The 13069-nt window shown below is 44.4% G+C and overlaps 1 protein-coding gene across 27 annotated transcripts in view; it reads right to left on the bottom strand.

The window, feature by feature from the left end:
* Nucleotides 1–4080: 4080 nt before the first annotated feature.
* Nucleotides 4081–13069, bottom strand: part of MPDZ (multiple PDZ domain crumbs cell polarity complex component) — a 107491-nt gene continuing 98502 nt past the window's right edge. For all 27 annotated transcript variants that reach the window (XM_077921278.1, XM_077921284.1, XM_077921281.1 and 24 more), the window contains 5 exons: nt 12902–13024; nt 11781–11885; nt 9949–10061; nt 9645–9768; nt 4081–8796 (listed from right to left, as the gene is read on the bottom strand). In XM_077921278.1, coding sequence (XP_077777404.1) covers nt 8650–8796; nt 9645–9768; nt 9949–10061; nt 11781–11885; nt 12902–13024 — 612 coding nt within the window. In that variant the 3' untranslated portion in view covers nt 4081–8649. The remainder of the gene's footprint in view (nt 8797–9644; nt 9769–9948; nt 10062–11780; nt 11886–12901; nt 13025–13069) is intronic.

Here is a 13069-nt window from a genome sequence, read left to right as displayed (position 1 = left end):
ATACCAATCAAGAACTGTGGTTTAAATTAAATGCTGGTTTGTTAAACAAGCCAGCTTTGTAACCCATGGTTTGAAGTGAAGCTGAATCATGACTTATTCCTCCTTCTGACCATGCAGGTGGAGCAGAAAAGAAGCCTGAGGCTTTGCTTGAGCTTGGAGGGACTTGTTCTCATAATGCCAAATTTTGGTTTAGTGTTACACAAAAACCAGGCCTAGGAGTGGCTGGAACCACCTTAAATAATCCTCTCCTTCTCTTGCCACGGAGAGAATGCCATACCGTCCAAATATCCCAATTTTCCAGGGACAGTCACAGAATTTACAAAGCCATCCCAGCTTCTGATTTGATCCCAGAACATCCCTGTCAGAGTGCTGTCAGCGGCTCCCGGCTGGTTGCCCAGTAAAGTATAAAGACAAGGTAAAGTTTCTTACAGTCCATTTTTATTTCAAATTTCCTGAGAGAGGCTATAGAACCCAGCCTCTTGGATAATGGCATTGTCCCGAGTGAATCTCTCCCCGCTCCCGCCTCACTTCCTCATTCGTCATCACCATCACCTCCTCTAGGGGTGATGCTAAGTGCTCCCTGTCTTTGAGCTCTTTGCTCTCCTACTTTTAAGGCTTGCCGGGTTCTGGGAGATGGAGGGTCTGGAATGCTTTCTAATGACATGTCAGCCAGCCACTGGTCCAGCTCTGCCTGCTCCTCCTGTCCCATTATTTCCCAACTTTCCCAGTCATCTACCTCTGAGCTGTGACCTCCCTCAAACCCCTGTTGTAAATCTATACTGTCTTCCTCTTCCTCCTCCCTGGAAGGGTCAGGATGGGGAGGCAGTCTCCACTACTCCTCCTCCTCCTCTGCCCAGTCCCTGACAGTCCCTATTTCCTCCACCAGTGCTGCTGCTGCTGAGCTCAGGGTGAAGGATGAGCTGGCGCTTGTTCTGAGCAGCAGCGGCAGGGAGCATCCCGTTGCCTCTCTATGCTGCTGCTGGCTCCTCCCTTGGGCAGCTCATAATGGCTGCTGGAGAGCAGGTGAGGAGCAGGAGAGGCTGCCATCACCAAGGCCCAGCCTTGTGTTATATGGCAGCTCTTAGGGGCAGGCAGATGGAAGGGCTGCCCTGGGCAGTAAGAAAGAGGGAGCGGAGCAGAGCACAATGATTCTTGATTTTTAAAACATGCTTCAAGTGTCTGCATCTAATCTTGCCGCTTTCTAAAATCAATTTATTGGTTTGTGTTGCAGTTATAGCACAATAAACTTCTTAGCCGCACAAACCATTAAAAACAGGATAAAAATAATTTCAAAATTTGTACACCGATATATCCAATACTTTTTTTTTTGCTTCACAGTCCTCCTGAGCATTATGGTTGTCCTTTTCTGAACCTTTTCCAAACCAATAGTATTCCACCCCCCACCCCCCCGGTAAGGTGGCCCCCAAAATTAGCACCATTGGCCATTTGCACCTGAAAAGAACAAGGCCACAATCCACTCGCAAGCAGAAGGCAAGCTTGCCCCAGCTCACACTGCATGGGAAATAACATTTCTGAGCCAATTCAGAAACCTTCTGTACTCCTAAACACCATTCGCATTGGCTCCTTGATCCCCCCTAAAGACCTTTCCCATTGAAGGCTTACAGCAGTAGCATGTGGGGAGAAGAAAAGAGAGAGATGTTTTCCTTTCTCCTCTCCTTTAAGTGTCCTGATGTGGTGTCTAGTATGGAAAGCTTGGTGACCCATGAGGAATGCAGTTCTCCCAAGGGCTCCTGCAGAATGGCATGCCAGGTGCCATGGCATTTTCTCTCCCCATATGCTGCTTTCGTTCCTGCCGAGGCCAGGAAAGTCGTTTTAAGTGGAAGGATGTTCTGGTAATCAGAAGGTAGGTAAAGAGCATGTTTTGGAGACAGGTGAAAGCTGGGATGCCTTCCTCAACTGGACTTTACTCCAAACCAGAGAACAATTTGGGGCATAGAAAGCTTACCCCCATCTTTGAGGCAAACTTCATGAACCCTGGAAACCTGAACTCCAACTATTTTACCAGCTTCTGTAGAGTGTATTGTTAGATCAGCATCAGAGCTGCATTTCTCTTTTGAAAACCAAGAGATAGCAAAATGACCTCTTGTTTTCTGATGTATTGGGAGTGTGGAATTTTCATTTTGAAATAAAGTTCAAAACGTAGGCACACATCACAATACAAAGTCACCCACTGATGAAACTCCCGAGTACGTGAGTAATTAATGCTTATGGGACAACTGTTTTCTGCTCTTCTGTGTTTCTGGGTCAACGCCAAAGCAAGGAAGAAGTTTTAGGATTGCTACTGTTTTTTAACCAGGTAACTGGATTAAGGAAGCAAAGCTTGGTTCTCTACTGCTCTCTAGTGTGTGTTTTTTGTAAAAATCACAAAACACAAACATTTAAATCTCATTGATTGAAGGCAAGCATGACTTCCTTGCTTGCTGTTGCTTGCGGTTGAAAACTCACTTAAAAAACAGCAGGTTAATCTCCCAACATGGGCTATTCATCAGTTCCTCAGGCTGAACAGCTTGCTCCTGCTACCACCTCTATTCAATACATTCTCAGTTGGTTGGATAATAATTCCATACTGCCAGTGATTTGAAATGTTTGCTGCTGACAGCAGGTGATGCCATGTGAAATGCAGATGGGAAGGCAAATGTTAATTGAGCTGAGCAGCCTGCAACCTTCTTGAGGGCTGCGGATGCTGGAAAACAGTAGTCTAGTCCAACAGTAGTCTAGTGCTTTTCCCCCCACTAGCAAATGTGTCGAGGAATTTGGCCATGGGAAATACTGAATGTGCTAGAGTCTTAAGAATCCTAAGCATGTAAAAACAACAACAACAACAACAACAACAACAACAATGGAATGCAGGGATATCACAGAGATGTGTAAGATTATGTGTGTCATGGAGTAAGAGGCGTTTTTCTCCCTCCCTCATAATACTATAACCCAGGGCCATCCCATAAAGCTGACTTCTGGAAGATTCAGGACAAAAGAAAGTCCTTCATCACACATAGTGAAACTATGGAACTGACTGCCACAAGATGTAAGGTAAAGGTAAAGGGACACCTGACCATTAGGTCCAGTCGCGGACGACTCTGGGGTTGTGGCGCTCATCTCGCTTTATTGGCCGAGGGAGCCGGCGTACAGCTTCCGGGTCATGTGGCCAGCATGACTAAGCCGCTTCTGGCGAACCAGAGCAGCACACAGAAATGCCGTTTACCTTCCCACCAGAGTGGTACCTATTTATCTACTTGCACTTGATGTGCTTTCGAACTGCTTGGTTGGCAGGAGCAGGGACTGAGCAACGGGAGTATTAGCCTTGTCCTCTATAAATCTGTCTACCTCTACTCAATTGCCTTCAGTATGGGGGCTGTAACACGAGAATGTATTCTTTGTGACATCTGTATATTGCATTTATTAAATAAGCGTGGGGACAAAGGTATCCCCTCAGGTGTTTGTGGAATGAATGTTTGCACCTGCTCGCCATTCTGTTGCCCACCTTATCCTTACAGGAATAACCAAGACACCTGAAATCTCACTTGTTCACCATAGATAGCTTCACATTTATTAAACTAAATCTGCATTTAAACATGAACGCCATAATAAAATATCTGTACACTACATCTGTTACAAATATAGAGAATATTTCAAGTGGTTTCACATACGGTAAGGTAGGTATATCACACTCTAAGCTGTTAGTACATACAAGACAATGATTCAACACTGATTGTTTCCAGTTATAGTACTTTACGAAGAGTCTCTCTCACTCTACGTCCATGTAGTATCTGAAAGTATTTAATGATACCAAAGGACTTCTTTTTAATTAAGCTGCGCTGAGCTACCGGCTAAGAATGTCTGAGGAAAATTCCCTAATCTTATTTTTCTCTTATTCTGAGAAAAAGTGAATGTATTCCTAAATATTCTAATTCAGGTTTGTTTTTTAAACTGTCTGTGTCATAAAGTAGCAACAATTCAATATCAACAGCCTTCTGGCATTTTCTTGAAATAGTAGAAAACAGAAGAAACACCTGTGCTCTTAAGATGTATGAACATCTTCCTTTTCCCTTTTTTCCCCCCCACCAAGTGATTTGACGTTGCTACAACAGCAAACACAACATGCTGCTTCAGGAAGAGAACCTATTTCTTACCATTTGAAAATTTCTGTTGCACACATTAAGCTTTACCTAACTCAGCTGTAAAAGTTGCAAAGTTTTATTAAAGTGTAGTGCAGAACCAAACGTTCTTTGATGAACATTTCCAGTGTGAAGAGAGTGTTTTGCGAAGGTGAGCAAAATGTTTCCTGAAAGACTTCTAAAAGCTATTTTTTAAAAATGCTAGTTCAGTGCTATTCATTGCCCCAACTAACTGCAGTTGCGGTGCAAAATTTTGCTTTAAAACTAGCCTTCCTTTGTAGCAACAATAACATCAACACACAGCCAGTTGATAGGGGCTGACAAATCTAATTCAGAATGAGCAGTACTTCCGGAATAGGAATTTCACTCACTCTGAAGCAGCTTCCTTGCCTCTCAGTAACATTACAGAGCCAAATCAGATTATCTGCATCATGATTGCATTGTTATTAGGAATGAAAAAATGCCACTTTCAGGAAAGGTGTAACAACAAAGCTGTAGACCAGGGATGTCCAACAGGTCGAACGTGATCTACTGGTAGATCCTCGTGATGTTTTGTTAGATCACGGTCGATTTCTGGCTCCCTTTCTGCGTTGGTAAATCTGACTCCTGCCCCACCCCCTCGTGCCACCCTGCGTTGTTGTTTGAACTCAGGAAAGGAAGATGAAACTCCATCTTTGCGACTGTTTTCATCCATAGCAATGTGAGTGACTTAACCTCTACTTCCCCTGGTTTCCCCCCCCCCAAAAAAGGAACTCTCCTCCCCAAGAAAGTTTGCACCTTAACCCCTCCAAAACAACTTTGACCTAACCCCCCACAAAACAGGGCCTTCCTCCCAAAGAAAGCTCAACAACTTTGAGCTGAACCCCTTAAAAAACGGGAGTAGATCACTGGCAGATTTTAATCATGAAAGTAGATTGCAGTCTCTTGGGAGTTGGCCACCCCTGCTGTAGACCATGGGTAGGCAAACTAAGGCCCGGGAGCCAGATTGCCATCTAAATCCGGCCTGCAGACGATCTGGAAATCAGCGTGTTTTTACATGAGTAGAATGTGTCCTCTTATTTAAAATGCATTTTTGTGTTATTTGTGGGGCATAGGAATTTGTTCATTTATTTTTATTTATTTCTCAAAATATAGTCCAGCCCCCCACAAGGTCTCAGGGACAGTGGACCAGCCCCCTCCTGGAAAAGTTTGCTGACCCCTGCTGTAGACTGTGAAAAGGCTTGCAGTGTAAACACTGCCTGGAGTGAACTGAATGCTTGGTGTGTGTTTTCCCCTCTGCAGTGTCTCCCCCTCACAAACAAAGAAGTCTACACAACTAAAATCTCTGAAGGGGCAGCATCTATCACAGGAGGAAAAAGATGTTCACAAAATGTGGACCTTCCCCGCTTGGATGAGTGTATAGCACGGACAAAGATACTGGGTGAAGGAAATTGGAGAGCTACAGAAGAGGACTTGGAGTAGGTGTTGTCAGAGGAGTAGGAAATGTTTTGCAGGCTACAAGCATAAAGTCATGAGAGAGTAATCCTACATATCTACTCAGAAGTTAAGCCCCACTGTGTTTAATGGGACTTAATTCAGGCTTAAACTTAAGGTTTGGCTTCTGAGTAATAACACGTTTAGGACTGTGCTAGCAGATGTTTACTTACTTATTACCTGATTCATAAACCTTCCTGATAAATCCTCCATCCAACAAACAGCAGCTCCTGTTTGTAGACTAATGCGTGAGTCTTCCTTGTTTACCTTCAACATCCTAGTGCTACTCTTTGAGCATTTCTCACACTTTCACTCCCCAAAACTGTGGGCTATTTGGGCCGGTTTTGTTCACAATGCTCAAAGAACTAAATTATGATCAAGCATCATGGACAGTGGCAGGGATTTGGGACATTACGGGACATTTGTTCATAGAAAAGTTAGTACAACCTCTTATGAAGTACTACTTTCTGCATAAATAAACTCTCAAGCGGAGCAGCGATTAAGAACAGTATTCATCTTTCAAGTACAGGGTGTACCAGATATCTGCAGTATGGTCATGTATACACAATATAAAAACAGCAGGCATGGGCAGACTTTAGCCAATCTAATCCTCTAAAAACTCAAACTGGATGCGACCCCTGGATTTTTCTACTTCTGCTGGTGGGAGCAACAGCATTCTCAAACCAACGCTGCATTTTGCAAGTGTTCCCTGTATTGCAGATTCCACAGGTTCATAAGACAAACTCTTGACAGTGTAAGAATGAGATCATAGGGCTGGCAGGGACTGCAGGGACCAACTAATACAACCCCTCCCCAGAAGCCTCCTCCAGCCTGACTTGCTGCCACACATTAGCCCATGTCATTAAGACCACTGGGTATTATAAAGAGAAAGCAGATGCCAACAAGAAGGTGGCGGCTGGGTATATGACTCCATTATGGCTCACTGTTGGAGGAGATCAGTGGCAGTGCAGATGCCTTGTCCAAAGAAAGTTTAAAGGTTTAGACGCTGGAGTCTTCAGTTAAATGGATCCTGGACTGAGGCCCAGGAGAGCCACAGTCAGCATTGGCAGTATATAATTGGATGTGCCAAGAGTCTGACTTAATATAAGGCATTACCTTGGGGCTGGGGGAAGACCTCCATGACGGCCCTCCAGTTGTTGTTGGACTCCAACTTCCATCAGCCCCAGGTCAGAGATGTAAGTAGTAGGGACACAGGTTTCTTACCTGTGCCTTAGAGCCTAGGCAAGTGAATCAAATTCACATGCTTCAGAGGCATGGAAAGCTCCAGGTCTGCTAGTTCATCTCAGCTGCAGGAACATCCTTCTTAAGCCCAAATTCCAATCATTATGAACAGGTGTCACCATGGCTCCTACAGAGAACTAGTAGCAAGGGCAGCCCCTTGTTTCCTGCAGAAACTGTGTTGCCCTGGTGTTTCTTGCACCCTAAGAGGCTCCCAGGCACATGTGCAAAGACATTATGCATTTGGAGTAAAGACTACAACCATTCTGATAGACAGGTTTACATGGAAGCTAACTAACTGCTTTGATGAAATCTCTTGAGATGGAAAACATTCTTGTAAAAAATCAACGTCTCATTCCTTGATTATTTCTGGAGTTCTGGAACTCTGCTTAGAGTCTTGTTAACTGTGCCTGCCTCAAACATCTATTTGACATGCTGCTCTACATACTTTCTTAGTTAGCCTTGCCAAATATTCTAAGTCAGGTGCCACAGTGACACAACTAGGTGCTTCCAAATCGTTTCCTTTATATTTGTCTTTTAACAGCAGTGGCGGAGCTTAGCATCTCAAATTTCAGTGGCACCCTGTGCATCGCCCAAATACGGCATTCCCCCCCTTACCGCTACCCACGTTCCATTGGAGTAATACTGGCATGCAGGCTCTGGCACCCCAAAAGCTCAGTGCACAGTACGATCATACCATTTGCCATACCCCTAGAGACACCTCTGCTAACAGCAATACAGTCAACTTTCCCATTTCTCTCTCTCTCTCTCTCTGCAACCATATACTGAATGCTTTAATTTTAAAATTAATTTAGGATTAGTAATTTCGATGATGACTGTTAGGACATGTGTTTTATATGGAGAGTTCTTATGGAGGTTTATTACACTCCAAGACTTAAGAAATGAAATCTGGGGAGTGGCATTAAATATTGAGAGCCACATTTAGTTCTGTGGGACAGAACAAACAGCTACACCACTGAAAGGGGATAAAGCTGCAACTCCCCGAAGTCTATACCTCTGATCCTGGGCAGCATTCCTATCACTGCCAGGGATTCCACAGGGAAGGGAGAGGAGTTGCACTGTATCTCAGCGACCTTTGCAACAGACAGGCATTGCTAGCACACACATATCCTATTCAGTGATTGACGTTTTGCTACCATTAAAAAAAAGGCCAGGCAGTCCAATCCAGTCTTATGATTCTCATGAATATCCAGCAAGCTTCTAATATGACCCTTTTAAAAGTGTAGCTCCCTAGCAATAATATTGCAGAAAGGAACTTGTCTAAGTTTCACAGATGGACACACAGCTAAAGAACAGTGGTAAACTTAAATCAGACTGACTGACACACAGCCTTGAGAGGTTCCTTTGTTGTCAGAGGTCATGACTGGCTAGTTGATGTTTGGAAATTTAACGTTGCCAAAGCCAAAGATCACACATTTTCGGAATTTCAGAACATGCCCTCCCTGCCCACCTTCACACATCAAGTGTCTCATAATTACTTTATATTTTTCTCCTTTCATTGATTTCCTCCCTCCCCCTTTTGATTCTATTAGTACTGTTCTCAAGTTCTCCTGCCACTGTCCTATGCTACAGAAACCAACCTCTGTACCTTGACAGCAAGAAACTATTTCTACTGCATATAAAAATAAGATCATTTGTTGTTGTTGTGTTTTCCACCTATGATGTCAAACAATCTGGCAGCTGCAGTGAGCAAGAGAACGATATAAGCATTTCCATTCTCTTTGCTGTGTGGAATGTGGACAGAGTAACTGTGCTGACCCGAATTTTCAGGGAAGAGGGTTCAAGAGAGAACAGTCAGGGTCACTGTTCCCTTCGTCCTTTTCAGAATAGCCACCGCTTCTTCGTGTGTGATGCCTTCCAAGCTCTGCCCATTGACGGCAATGATCTGATCCCCTCTCTTCAGGCGCCCATCTTCTGCTGCGGCACCCTGAAATGAAAAAGCAGCCAAGTACTGGATTGTGCTTGCAGCTTACTGCAGCACCAGCAGCAATTTTATACAGCAATTAAACACACACACACACATTGGGGTGATTGTTTTTGCCCCACGAGTAAATTAGAAAAGATATAAATTGAAATACAAACTGTATTTCTGTATTTGAAATGTTAATTCTGAGTAGTGGGAGCCATAAATTTAAACTAGCACGGGGACAAGCAAAGGAGGACACCTTCACCCAGGTGTGGTTCCCCTTTATCACATACACAACACAAAAAGACAATGACCTATCCCTACACCAGGCACATCCAACTCTATAGAGACTGCGATCTACTCCCAGCATAATAAAACAGGGGGTGGTCTACCCACTGTCATTGCCCATAGTTGTTGAGCCCATAGCTTTTTTTAGGGGGAGTGAGTTGCATAAAATCACTCACCCTACAGTCCGCAGCTCTCACTCCTTCACACACTCAAGGCATTCACAAAAGCACCGGTGGCAGCAAGGGGAAATAGCAATGAGGGCGGGGCACGTCATGATCAACCAGGATCACGTGATCGACCAGTAGATCATGATCGGCCGGTTGGACATGCCTGCCCTGGACTAACACTATGCAATAGAACGAAATGACAACCCCCCTATCTCCCTCCTTCTCTCTTTCTTCCCCCTTTCTTTCCTCCCAACCGCAAGAGGCCTATGACACTCATACCAAATGGGAACGAGCTGTGAAAAAACCTATAAGAATTGAAAGTGGAGACGCTATATGTACTTCTCCTTGTTTGGCAACGCAATAAAATCTTCAGTAACAACTTAATTAAAACAAAAATTTGATCTTGGCGCATACCTTTGCAAACACAGTCTTAACATAAATGGGCAGATCTCCATGAGGACTTCCATACCCGCCTACAATACTGAAACCCAAGCCATCGGGTCCCCGATCCAGAGTGATGGTTTTATACTGTGGAGGTCTGTAAGGCAAGAGGCGGAAAGGTGAAGTCCAGCAACAGCCACTCTGAATCAGGGATGGGCAGATCTTTTTGCTCCAAAGGTCACATGAAGAGGTGACTGGTTGGTCATGGGAACATATGCCAATGGATGGGACCATCCCCACCCCCCATTAAGATACCAGTTTCAGCATATCCACTCACCCCAAATCATCTTGAAAGATGCTGTTTGTTGTTAGGCCGGCAAACGAAAGGCTAGATGTTGGTGGATCTTGCTGCTGGCTGGTTATGACACTGACATCTCCACCAGCTACAACCTACAGGTTCAGTTTAAATATAAATGAAACGAGTACACAGATTATCACATGAAAACGGCACGCAGAGAAGCCCCACAGTTGTTATGGGCAGGCAAGAGAGTGGAGGATGTCAGAATCGGTGGGAGAGTTGCACTTGTTATTTTCTCACTTGCTTCTCCTCCCTGCAAAATCCAAAGGATTGACCTGTGCATGTTCCTCAGAGGGAGAAGCCCAAGGAGCTTGTATACGTCACTGGAAGAAGCGTGCAAGTCTCCACTTCAGGTGTTGATCAGGATCTGAGGCTTTTGTATGTGCTTGCAAGGACACAGTTAAGATGCAGGTGGAAATATGAAGCACTTCCTAGGTGATTTACAAACACAATAGCAGCATTACTGTTTCTGGTTCCCAAGACAGACAAATGGTGCCTTGCTTTGGATACAGACAGGGTTGCTCTTGTGAGAATGCGCAAGATTTTGTAGCAGGAAATGGACTAAAACTGATGGGGCAACATCAACTGAATGTTTCTGTGTCCTCCATTGTTTTTCTACCAAATGCACCCCGAGAACTGTAGTGTTTGAAGCCACACACACTTCGCCAAATGTTTCCAATTATTGTTTTCTTTAATTCATACATGCTTGTTTCAGAGACAGATTTGCACCTGTGGTTCCACTCAGAACTCTGAGAGCAATTGCTCTGTTAAGGCTCACAGATACACTACCTAAAAACATGAGGGTCAGTTTGTGTTTGTGTGTTTTCCTTCGGAACAAGCTTGGCTTTTTCTCTTACCAACATGATTTTCATTTCCTGCTTCAGACAGGTTAAATTTATTCAAGTGCTTTGCAAGTTTAACATTTCTTCAGTGCCCTCTCCCTATTTTTTTTACCGATCAGGTGTTTTTTTAAAGTTTGAAACACTTTTCTAGAATAGTGCTGGGAGGCAACTTTGCAACTGCCACAAACTTATTAGGGCTGTGCGCAGCTTCTGTGGCTGCAAAGAGGAATAATGCATCTCCACTGAGCCTGATGCTTAGAGGTTGCACATCTAACCACAGCAGGTTCACACCTATGCACACCGAGACCCTTAATGTCCTGTGCTTTATGTGGAAATGTCCTAAAGCAAACAGGCCTGAATTTGGAAAGAACTGACAAGTTTCCAAGTGTACCCATGGCTTTTGGACCATCTGATATCTTGAATGCCCGTGAAGATCCAATTATGGCTTGCATGTGTGACATAATGAAACTACCTGGGCTCCCATGGTTCAGAAAGTAGTATTTGTGCTTTGAAAGCTGTTTAGATTTCTTTCCCCCTCCTGCTACCAGCCACACAGTGGACTGGGCAAACAGAAGTTCGCACAGTGGACTGGGTAAAAAGCTATTCCCTTTAACGGGGAATCGCTTGCCTGTTCATCCATGCGATCAGGTGCTAAACACCTTCAGTTATGCTCCCAGTTCTCCCCTATGCATACCATTGCCTATAATTGCAGCCCAAAGCTGTTTCAGGAAACACGTTGATTACAAACCGTGTGAAAAACAACAACAATGAAACATTGTGGCTACTAGCCGTTCATCAAAATGGATAAACCATTCCATGGACAAAATATATTAAATTACAGCCACTGGAAGCTAAATTCTCCTCAGACCCTCGAAGGCTATAATTTCTGTCCTTGAAAACAAAGTTTGAAGAAATGTTCTGAGTAGCTTTGCGGGCAATCTTTATTTTTGTGTCTGTTGTTTTTTTTACCTGTATTTCAATAGTGCCAGAAGCATTTTTTAACAGGCTGACAGCCTGAGAATGAGTCATTCCTTCGGTTGGTGTTCCACAGATGCTAACGATCCTATCCCCTACCTGGAATATAAAAGAGGGAAGGGTGTGGGAAGAGAAGTCAAACGTCAATGATATCAAGTTGGCCTCTTGAAAGACACTGGGCAAGGAGGACTTTTAACAACCCCCTTCCCATTCCAAGGCAAGTTTGAAACTGCTTCTCTAAGTATGTAGGACAGATCACGACAGATACACATTCTGCATTGCCAAGTGCTTGCTACAGAACTGCAGCTCGGGAAAGCACTTTATGTCTGTACCATTAAAAATAAGGTATTGCTCAGATGGTGGCTTATTTTGTGCTCAGCTTCTCCTGTCCATTGCAAAGACAGATGGAAAAATTCTCGGTAGTGATTCCCTTCTTCCCTTTGTGAAGGTGCTGGAAGCTTCATTGTATTGTGAGGGTTTTGAAGATGGCAAGGGACAAGTGTATATTTCAAGGGCTTTTCAGCCTTTGCTGATTGCAGGAATAATAGCAAAATAAATGTGAGAACTTGCTCCTGCCTCCAGAATTATAAGCAGGCAAGGAAGATGGTCTTAAACAGGTCACTCATGAAGGGTATAACATGGGGTGGAATAGTAATGTAATGGGAAATGATATATAATGAAACGGGGGGGGGGGGGGAATGTTTAAAATAACCTTTGTTAAAAAACCAGAAGCTTTTTTACTAGGAATTATAAGTACCAGGTGACGCAGGTGGCGCTGTGGGTAAAAGCCTCAGCGCCTAGGGCTTGCCGATCGAAAGGTCGGCGGTTCGAATCCCTGCAGCGGGGTGCGCTCCCGTCGTTCGGTCCCAGCGCCTGCCAACCTAGCAGTTCGAAAGCACCCCTGGGTGCAAGTAGATAAATAGGGACCGCTTACAAGCGGGAAGGTAAACGGCGTTTCCGTGTGTGGCTCTGGCTCGCCAGAGCAGCGATGTCACGCTGGCCACGTGACCCGGAAGTGTCTCCGGACAGCGCTGGCCTCCGGCCTCTTGAGTGAGATGGGCGCACAACCCTAGAGTCTGGCAAGACTGGCCCGTTTTGCTTTACTCTTTTCTTACCCTCAATTTCTGAGTTTGAGCTGCAACTCCATTAGGATGCATCATGGCTATAAAAATCGGAACGTCTCCAAGAGGGCTTCCGACGCCACCAGCAATGCTAACTCCCAAGGAATCTGAAGGGCCCTGTAACACACAAAATCAACAACAACAAAAGAAAAGCTGCTATTA

This window comes from Podarcis muralis, chromosome 17 (assembly GCF_964188315.1).
Source record: "Podarcis muralis chromosome 17, rPodMur119.hap1.1, whole genome shotgun sequence".
Lineage (NCBI taxonomy): Eukaryota > Metazoa > Chordata > Lepidosauria > Squamata > Lacertidae > Podarcis > Podarcis muralis.
This window is presented reverse-complemented; position numbering and strand designations above follow the sequence as displayed.